Source organism: Anthonomus grandis, chromosome 8 (assembly GCF_022605725.1).
Source record: "Anthonomus grandis grandis chromosome 8, icAntGran1.3, whole genome shotgun sequence".
Lineage (NCBI taxonomy): Eukaryota > Metazoa > Arthropoda > Insecta > Coleoptera > Curculionidae > Anthonomus > Anthonomus grandis.
Genome location: NC_065553.1, coordinates 18437235 through 18448437, shown reverse-complemented (window position 1 = coordinate 18448437; position 11203 = coordinate 18437235). Strand labels below are relative to the sequence as shown.

Genomic DNA, 11203 nt, shown 5'->3' with positions numbered 1-11203 from the left:
TTAAATATGTCTACGGAAGACGAACTTTGTTTAGATTCATAATCGGATTCGGAAATCGAGAATATTCTGTTGTGTTTCTATTTAAAACGGCGAAAAAAGTGTTTAGGTGAAAGTACTCATTTTAAAAAAAAAGAAGAACGCATGGAGAATTTAATCTCTTAAGTGATTTAAGTGACGTTTAAATTAAACAGTATTTGTACGCATATTGTCTTTGTGACTTGTATCATATAATACTTTATTTTCCCGCACGAGTTCAATTAGGAGTTCCATTTTTTTACAACAGTTGCCACTCTGCAGAGAAAACTGTGCACACTCCACAACCGACAGAGGCCGGACAGACTACTCTGTTACTATGTTGCGCAGGCCTCGCCTCTGCTACGTCCAATATGCGGCGTTTAATTTAATTGCGTGTGTTACAAAATCCTCTGCTGCCCTAGGCTGTGCTGTGCTCTGATTACGTTCTGCCTACGTTCAATATGCGGCTAGCCTAACTCTGAGAGTGCAGGCATGGGCAAATCGCGCGCTAGCTATCTTTTTTACTCTCCTACAGAGGATCTAAAAAAGAATTTATGAATCCTGGCAGTCTCAATAAGGATAATGGAAAACTGTTATCAAATTATTGCATTGTTGATCAGACTTTTAGCAACCAGTAAAAATGAAGCTCAAAGATTCCGTTACATACATACAGAGATACATACAACCCAAGCTAAACCTGTTAAAAATGAAGCCGGACAGAACGTAACCGCTAATGGCGAGCGTTATCGCACCATGATTACAGACTTTTTTTGCCTGAAATTGAAACCCGGAATGTCGGCGACATTCATCGGTTTCAGCAAAATAGAGCTACGGCCCACGCAGCGCAGGACACAATAGCTTTATTGAGAAATCCTTTTGGTGAGCAGATAATTTCGCGTTTTGGACCTGTCAACTAGATCATATGATATCACACCCTTATGTTTTTTTCTCTGAGGTTATGTTAAATCATAGTTCTTTGTCGATAAGCCAGCCACAATTAGAAGCCAACATTATTCGTGTAATTCGGCAGATATCGGTAGCAATGCTAGACAGAGTGATCGAAAATTGGACCTACCGAATAAACTACGTATGGCGTAGTCGCGGCCAGCATTTAAATGAAATTAGACAGTTTTCGAAGATGCATATGTTTCGACGCTTAACATAGACATTTAAACGTGTTTTCGAAATAGGTGACACATTTACCGCTAACCTAACGATAGTAAAAACCTTTATTTCCAAGAAATTCGTTTTCGTTGTTTTCTTTGTGATTATTACTCCTTACATTTTCTAACCTCATTTTTATTTGATATTAAACAAACTATAGATATTTTATTAATATTTGGTCTACATTATTATATCTAATTTAATTAGGTAGCCTTATTTAAAAATTAGGAAGTACCTAAAGTTACAATATGATTAAGGATTTTACAGCTCTAGAATCAGATCTCCATTAGAGGTCTGTCTGACCCTACTTCTCTTAAATTTTGCTAAGACACTGGAATTTAGATTTTGGTTGGTCGTGGCCATTGTTATGCAAAATAACAATGTCCGTAACAATCGTCCTTAAGATAGCGGAGGATGCCAGTAGGAAAATATGATAAATGATACTTCAAATGTCATACATGTCAATTAGTGGTTACCGGTGATACTTTGGTGAAACCGGTGGTTTGGAAAACTATCTATTATTTCCAAACAATTAATGTCTAAATTCTTCTTTCAGGTTATAATAAAGATTCCGCCATCCGATTTCATTTTACGAGTATTATTAAGAATTTAAAGAAAGAAGGTCTAAATGGGTCACCCATTATAAATGACTCTGTATCAATAAAGATATCTATAGTACCGACTTAATCGGAAGCACACTGTATTGGACTACGATCGACGCATGAATAGCAAAACGTCTCATCTGAACGCCACATCATATGGCCATGGCATAGACATTATTAATGACATTGACAGTTGACAGTTGAGCCTTTAAGAATCATCAATATCAATTATCAAACAAACATTATAAATAAATACTTTTTATGCATAGGAAAAACTGCATTTTTCAAATAAAACGATCGCAAAATGAAGCTTGTAAGGTTAGTACAACAAGAACATCACCTTTAAGTCATCAAATATACCAATTGTGCCGAAAAAACCAAATACAAAAATCCTAACCTATAAAACACTAACAAGCCGCCTTTTTTCAGATTCCTAATGAAACTTTCTCACGAAACGGTCACGATGGAACTTAAGAATGGCACCCAGGTCCACGGAACTATTACCGGTGTCGACGTAGCCATGAATACACATTTAAAGGCTGTCAAAATGACTCCTAAAAATCGAAACCCCATTAACTTGGACACACTCACTATTAGGGGTAACAACATTAGATACTACATATTGCCAGACAGTCTTCCTCTAGAAACTCTTCTTATTGATGACACGCCTAAAGCGAAAGCTAAAAAGAAGGAACAAGCGAGAGGTGCTGCTAGGGGCAGAGGCCGCGGTCGTGGCAGAGGTGGCCCAAGAGGACGTGGAAGAGGAAGAGCAAGGAGATAATGAGTCAATTTATGTGATCGTACTTAGGATTAAGATTGGTGTAATTATAAGTACATACTTTTCAAAATTATGTACTTTTTATAACAATTATTTTTCTGATTCAATCAATTCATGTTGTGTACTCTTTGTAACAATCATTAAAGCTGCTGATACTTTATAAGTATTTTTGGATAATGCTAAATAATTGTATTATGGAATTATTCCTAAAAACTGTAATAAATATTCATAAGGCTTCAATATGCTTAATAAATGTTCACACAATGCTCTAAATGATATTCATAATATCTAACAAATGCATAATCTCAAACCTGTAACGGACTAAAGGATATTCATAATTTTTTTTTCACATTATTGGTTCCAACTTTAAATGTAAACATTAAGCACTTGGGAAGTCCAAATGTTTCTCTAAGAAACAAACTCAATCCAGTTTATGTCTATTGAGTTTAACTGCTTGCAAGCTCTATTTCATAACTTTTGGTGTTTGTAGAAATATTTCTTTAAAGCAGTGAAACTAAATATAGATCATCTATCATGTGGTGGAATCTACTTTTTTTTTAAATTAATTGCCCTACAATGAGAAAAAACTCAAAAATGGTATATGTTGTGATATCAAATCTTGAATTAATGATTGTCAACAAAAATATCCCACTGTTCATGTAAATTATTATTAATATAATTCTGACACATTATATTAATAATATTAGTCCTAGAATTAAACAAAATATTAGTCCTAGTGGGATTTACATGAAATAGCTTAAAATGTCTATAGTATATTCTTGGTACCCGAAAATTTAATCCAACCAAAAGAGTGAGACAGTCAATTTTATTATGAATAAGGTTATAAAAGAATTTCTCTTCTTTTTGCAAGGGTCTAATAACTTATATTTATTTAAGTATAATTGACTATCCAAACCTCTTGCCAGAAAGACACTTTCCACTCTAAACCAGGGATACTTCATAAACTTGCACTCAATATCATCGATCAGGTACGAAATTAGAGATCTGTATTTTAATTTTGAGTATATGTAAAAGAAGAAAAATACCTAGTTGAGTATTAATATTTTCAAAACGCCGATAGTTTCGATAAATGATACCCAACAAATTGGCAGAATCAGAAACTATGTTTGCTACATGCCCAACCCAACCCAGCATGTATCCTAAGTAATTCCCAGATTGATTGCCTCATCCACTTTGGTTATTACAACATTATTTGCTCTATAGTTAAAATTAATCGAAAACAGTTTTCTAGAAAATGAGAGAATAGAGCATCATCTTCAGTATCTATTATATCATCCGCAAACAATACTAACAAGACAGTAATTTGGCAAGACCGTTTATAAATAATAAAAAGAGGAGCGGCTCCATGTTAGCCGTAGCATCCTTGCAGAATTCCCGAGCACACTTTATATACAAGAGACTTAAAGCCTTCATATTCCACAAATTGTTTACGACCTCGTAAATAAGATTTTATTAAAGCAAATAAATCCTTAGAAAAGCCAAAAAATTTTAGTTTATGAAGTAGTATAAAGTGGTCAAAGCTTTGCGACAATCGAGGTAGATTACATCAACCTGACCATTTAGGCAAGCCTGGTTTATTGCACAGGAGCGAATTTTAACGAAACCAAAATGATTAGGTGCTATATGTCTAATTTGACATGGGAGTATATTATAAAGAACTATTTCAAAAAGTTTGGAGAAATTACATGAGATCAATATAGCTCTGTAATTTTGAATGTTCTACTTCGGTCCCTTTATGAATGTCGGGGATCTTCTTGCAGTCTTCTATTTATCGGAACATACTCTTGAACACAAAACAAGATTAAATATGTGCGCTATAGGCCCTGATACAATCTTTAACGGCGCAATACTTGGTACTCCATCGGTACCGGAGGTCAAATTGCCTTTTAGTTTATTAGAGACAGCGACAATTTCATGTTTCCAAAAATTATAAGAGTAATTTAGAGAGTAGTAATTGTCTGCCTTGATTTAATACCAAACATTAATACTAGATGAGTCCGACTCAATATACACGCTTTGAAAGAAAGTTCTAAAATCATCAACAATTTGCTGTGGATCTTTTATTTGTACGATCCTGAAACAGCATTACTCCAGGAATACGTGAAATTCCTTTCTCTGCATATAGTTCCAAAAATCGGAAGAGTCTATATAGGGGAATTGTGCCTGAGATGGCATACTTTTTGGTTGACGGAGATAACTTTGGAAAATTAAAATATATTGTTGAAAAAAGCAAGTTAGCTTTTATTTCATATTAGATTCTTTGCTTATAGCCAGCTAAAATGTCTTTAATTCAAATAGATATTTTTTTCTAGATATTTAAAAAAATGTGCTAAACTAAACTCTTTATTGGTAATATTATTTATACCCGTGTAATGAAAAATAAATCTATATCGTGTAAAATACAGGAAAAAAAGACCAAATGCAAATTTTTTAAAAGCGAAAACTTAACTACAAAACACAAAATACTTTCATGATAAAAAACGGTATCTTCATATTTTATTTGCCTAGATCGCATATAAATATTTTTACCCTTCTGCTAACTCCAGCGCATTCAGAATGGCACCACCTTGCACATTGTTGACAGCGAATCCAGTCTTCGTTGGAGCGTGACAGAGAATATAATTCATTGCAATAAAGGCACGCAACGTCATCTTCGTCGTCAGCAGCGACTTGAAAATTTTCAGGATCTTCATCACTTTCATCAATAACAGGTAATTTTCTTTTTGCTGCTCTGGCCGATTTTCTCAAGATTGCTGCTTCTTTTTCGACAATCGCTGCTTTGGCAAGTTCAATTTCAGGTGTTGTATTAAGCACATCATATTTTCCTCCCTTTTTCGGCTTTCTACTTTTTAATACTTTTTAAGGAGTAACAGGAAGTGGAGAAATTTCTTTTATTGACATTTTTGCGGGTTTCTGTGTTGAGGTTCCTGCAGCGTGTGTAATGTCAGCTCCAGAAATTTGAGGATTTTCAGTCCCTTGTGTATTACCTTCTGTATTTCCTTGTTCATTGTCTGGAATATTTGTGACGTCTGCTGGTTGAAATATCCAGTCTGAAAAAATGTCTTTAATGAACGGATATATGCCAGTCTTACTGAATGCATTAACAGCATTTCCTATAGTGGCGGCCTTGTTGCAGGCTCCTCTTAGTATACCACCGATTTGAAAATGGGTAACCGTTCTTCCCGGACGAGATTTAAGCCAACGGGATAATTCTTGGTTATAATATGTTGTAACTGATCCAAAAGAACACACGTCTAACGGCTGTACCCGGTGGGTGCAGTGAGGTGGAAAGCAAAAGACGATGATGCCGTTTTCTTTGGCATATGTTAGAGCCGCATAATTTTTGTGGCTGCGATGTCCATCTAACAGAAGAAGAATTTTATTTGTAGGAGATGGTCTGGCATATTTGACAAAGTGTTTTAAATATTTTAGGAAACTTTCTCCAGTCATCCAACCACTTTCCTGTGCTAAACCTAAAGCTACCTGTGGACCGCGGTCCATCAACTCATTCTTCATGTCTTTTCTAGGAAAGAGTAACACAGGTGGAATGTAAGTCCCAACAGCATTAAAGCAGCATGCAATTGTGGGATGCTGACCTCGTTCTGCGCTTGTCAGTATGCCCACCTGCTTTCTGCCTTTTGTAGCAAGAATTTTAATATTTATTGAAGTAACTGTCGACAACCCAGATCCATCCATATTGTAAATATTTTTGGGAGAAAATTTATAGTCCTCCAATACTTTCTCAAGATAATCAAAGTATTTTTTAATTTGTGCTTTATTAAACGAACGAGCTCGTGCAGCAGATGTTGCCTCTGGTGTACGCAGTGAAATGATATTTATAGATTTGAACCAATCCCAACCGGCAGCTTTTTTTTCTTTTGAGAACCTATGGGGAATTTTCTTTGCCTCGGCAATTTCATAAGCAAGCTTGCGAATATCCTCAGTTGTAAGACCAAAGAAACGTACTTCTAACTCCTTTATATAACTAAGGGTAAGATGGTACTATGCCATCTTACCCTATGCACCTATATGCCAACTGACCCTGAATGGCATTATTGAATTTTAACGTAAATTTTTAGTTAACAATTATGATTTAGGTAAATATTTAATACCACGTAGATTATTAAATATTTACCTAAATTATTAGAGGAAATTAAAAATTCTTAGAGTCACAAACATATCCTATCAAGTCGATTTTCGACTGTTTGACAGAATTCTACAAAAGCAACCCTAATTAGTTCTCTAATATTGCTTCGTACAGTTTTCAACTGATTTTCATGATAATGAGTTCTATACTTCTTGAGTTTCTTCCGAATTAAATTCTTTAATTTTATATTTTTTATGATTTCAGAATGAAGCCAGACTGGAAATTTAGGTTTAAACGATGTTAACAGGAACTGCTCTATGAAATATTTCGAGTGTACGAAGTGTAATATAAAAGCTGTCGAAAGATACCTTAGGATTTAAAGAGGCATTTCCTGCCAGTCACCAGCTTCAATTACGCTGCTTATTACGCTATATAAAATTGGATAGTTAGCACATATAAAATTGAAACAATTCTGTACAAGTAAATTGTGGGTGAAAGTATTAGTCTGAGGTAATTTACCCTTAAAATTCACAGTTAATGAAGGATGATAAGAATCACATTCGACAAATGAGAAACTACTCAAATGAACTTCACACTCAGACAAATTGGTTATCACTAAATCCAGAATTCTTCCATTGACATTAATTATCATTATTTTCTTGTCACACAAATATTCCATTGTTTCAAAGTAATCGTACACGATATCATAAACCTATTTGCTACTAGCAGGAGGTATATAGATAATAAATACAAAACACGTAAAATGGTCAAAGGACAATTGCACACCTCGATAGAATTTACAATTTCAAGCAAATCAAATAAATTCAGAGGTATATATATATAACATGTTAAACTAGTGTTTAACACCTCCATCCTTTCAGTTCTGTCCAGATCGGTCACATCGGTGTACATCGTACAAAATACAGAAAAACCTGAAGCAAATTTTTTGAAAATGTTCATAATAGAGAACTGAAAAAATCTCCATATTTTTACAACATCCTGTATATGCACGCTAAATGGTATTCACCAGTTTTATGTAGTTTATTAGTGTACGACAGGTGTTTACTACGGTTTGGAGACGCAGTCTCGACCGGTTCTCGAAATAATTTAATTTTAATTTGCAAAAAAAGTAACGTTACACCAATCCGTCCCCTGCCGGTTGCTAAAAATAATATCCTGCATCTTTTTATTTCGTCCTATATCTATTTTAAATTAGCGATTTTTTTGGCGGAAATAATAATGCCCATTTGATTTATCTTGGTTAGATTGTGTTGGTATAATCTATTCGGTATTTTTTTGGATATAATTTTAGCGGGCGCCGGTATACCACGTAATAAGTTACAAAAGCTCATGATACTGTATGAGATCAAAAAACGCGTAAATTGTAATTCTTCATATAGCAAAGATCTTATAACACATAAGCACCCTAAAAAAATATTTTTTCATAAAGCTTCGTAAGCAGAATATTTCATTGACAGGGATATTAGCAGAGGGATCATTTTTAATTTCCGTTTATTTTCCATGAATTGGCTATTTATTATAATTTTTGACGATATGTATATTCTCCAACATTAAATATTAATGATTTTCTTATAATAATATAAACATTTACGCGGAATTAAAACAGTGAGTATTGGAAGAAAACTAGGCTGTTAAAACGCTGGCAAGATTATTACAAGTATCGCTGTAATAGGGGGAAAAGTGTTGCTTGTCAAAAATCATTAAATTCGTGGCTCATAACTTTAGAAAAATGTATTGTCAAAAATGTCAATTTTCAGTTCTATTTAGACGCCATTTACCAACGTTTTAACTGAAAATAATTAAACATACCATAAAAACACTACACATATAAGCCTGAAACAAAAATACAGTCGTAATAGCAGCCTCCGAACGTCCGAAGGGACTGCCTTTCAAAAATTGTTACCGAAACTGATTATTTGACAGTTTATATAGGCAACACTGCGAGAGCGAGTTCGTAAGCACCTGGATATATGCAGTTAACATGTTATAGAATTCTTCAATTCCGACCAAAAAATTTGTCAATAGTATGAAAATCAAACAGTGATTAATAGTAAATTAGAGGAACTCTTTCAAACTATTGCCAAAATAAAAGAATAAATATGTTCCAAAACCATTGAGGAAATCGCGTAATAAAGGTCGGATAAAACATATCCTTCCATATTGAGAGACTAGATTCTCACTTATTTGTTTTACCCATTTTGTTGTTCAAGAAAAGAGTTTAAATTCATGGTCAAACAATTGACCAGACACAAAATTATGGGGATTCAGAGGTAGACGGTGCTGAGCACATATTCACGAATCGAAAGTTTGAGGATTCATGCTATGTACAGTTATTTGTACAGTTATTTGCAAGAAAAACCTTATAGAGAAAATGCTGGAAAATAAAGAAAACTGGAAATTTCTGGCGAATCTAAAGAAGGATATGGTAGAATTTAAAGAAAAAGAATAAAGAGGCTTCATCTCTCTGAGTAATATTTCCGCGGGAAAAAGTGCCGGAGAAGAAGAGGATTTTAGTGGGTCGGGGTCATGGAATTATGCACTTCAACCCCACAATATCTCTGTCGCACGAACACCAAAGCCAGAGATGTCTCTTAGCAGATTTCCCTCTTAACAAAAAAAAAAGATTGAGCTGGGTTGTTTTGTTTTTGGTTGGATTGGTTAAACACATACCAGCCCTTACCCTCTTAAACTTTTTATATCAAATGAGGGATCCTTATCAATTCATTTAAACAAATATATAAAGCTTTTTAATTTAGAACAAATTAATATAAAGAAATGTTGCATGCTTAAATACAAACATTGAACAACAGGAAATTCTCTTAAAACTTTTAAGTTTTTCAAGATATTTCAAGTGAAAACTGAAATTTATTCCTTCCGTTAAGGTGCTTTCAGACCAGGTGCGCCGAATCGCGCCAAGCAGTACTGAGCATTTATGAACGTTTCGGCAACATTAGCGAAAATAATTCGATCTGCGAGAAACGTTCGAACCGGCTGCTCGGCTCTACAACAAACAGTTGTTCGTCAGTGTTACAACCCTTACGATTAGCTTGAATATCATTGGGTTGTTTTTTCGAAGGACCACTCCAGCTATGAAACACGTTCAATTTTTATATATATATTTTTTTAATACTAATTATTTCTTTTACAAATTAAAGAAAAGGTTTACAAATTGATATTATCTTCGTTCCTGTTCTTGTTCTTCTTGAAGATGATAATAAGTCCACTTCACATTCCCCTCTCACAGATGACGCTCGCTTCCCGTCTCTCTCTCTTTCATCTGCAGTGTAGTGCGGTGGCTAAGGTTTGATTTACCGAACACCGTTTCTATAGTATGCGTACGGAACAAGCTATTTAGTTTTTTTTACATTTTGTGGTGAACATTGCTTATTAAACAAATGGTTTGACGTTAATATAAAAATATGAGTAATACTGACAATGCAATTGCCACTGCATTTATTTTAATATATGATTATGTTATGAAAGCTCAAAAAAAAGACGACGCTGGTGGACAACAAGGCTATTTCCGAGTCGAAAAAAGTATAGTGGAAGCGATCTTTTAAATGATTTATTCATGCCTGGTCTGGACCACTTCAAACTTTTTATCGACTGTCACTCAAAGAGTTTGAATATCTTATAAATTTAATTGGTTCCAAAATATAGAATGTGTTGTAATATATATAGTGAGTTGAGGGATTTCAAGAATTACCGCAAGAAATAATCACAGAAGAAAATGTGAGTAAGCATGCTGGTAGACTTTCCAGTTATCTGCAAGGGTGGAAAATGATTACAAAAGACCGAGCCGTGTTAGACTGGGTTAAAGGAATTAAATTTCCATTTTGTAAAAAACCTATCCAATTTTTTGAACCCTCTGTAGTTATCGCAAATAAGCTTTTACCAGAGTATCGAAATTCTATTCAAGAATTTATCATTGCTCCTCATTTTAAGCTTGAGGATTGCCGAACAGTTACCAAACTGTTGAACAAGGGCTATTACCTTTCGAACATTGATTTAAAAAATGCTTATTTTTTAGTTCCGCTTAATAAAAAATATAGGAAGTATTTACGCTTTAAATTCTTAGATTGTTTATATCAGTTTAGCTGTTTACCATTTGGTCTTAACATTGCTCCATTTATTTTTACTAAACTGCTTAAACCATTAACAAGAAAACTTCGGCTTATGGGAATTATGACAGTTTTTTATTTAGATGATATACTTATAATTGCGAAGAATAAACATGTTTGTAATAGTCATACCAAAATAATTTTGGAAGAATTAAATAGATTAGGTTTTATAGTAAATTTTCAAAAAAAGTAGGTTAACCCCTCAGCAGAGCATTAAAGTTTTAAGTTTTATATATAATACTGTTAATATGGCTATTTCACTCCATAATGAAAAGTGTGAGGCAATTAAAAAATTGATTCTGATTTGTCTCCGAAGGACAAATGAATGTTCATTAAGGGAATTCACTCAGTTAATAGGTAAACTCGTAGCTTCTTGTCCGGCAACAAAATACGG

At 34.0% G+C, this 11203-nt stretch overlaps 1 protein-coding gene across 1 annotated transcript; it reads left to right on the top strand.

The window, feature by feature from the left end:
- The first annotated feature begins 1961 nt into the window (after positions 1-1961).
- Positions 1962-2722, top strand: LOC126740005 (probable small nuclear ribonucleoprotein Sm D1). The gene is made up of 2 exons (XM_050445858.1): positions 1962-2099; positions 2211-2722. The coding sequence occupies exons 1-2, from the start codon at positions 2086-2088 to the stop codon at positions 2560-2562; spliced, it is 366 nt and encodes a 121-aa protein (XP_050301815.1). The 5' UTR covers positions 1962-2085; the 3' UTR covers positions 2563-2722.
- The last annotated feature ends 8481 nt before the right edge of the window (positions 2723-11203 follow it).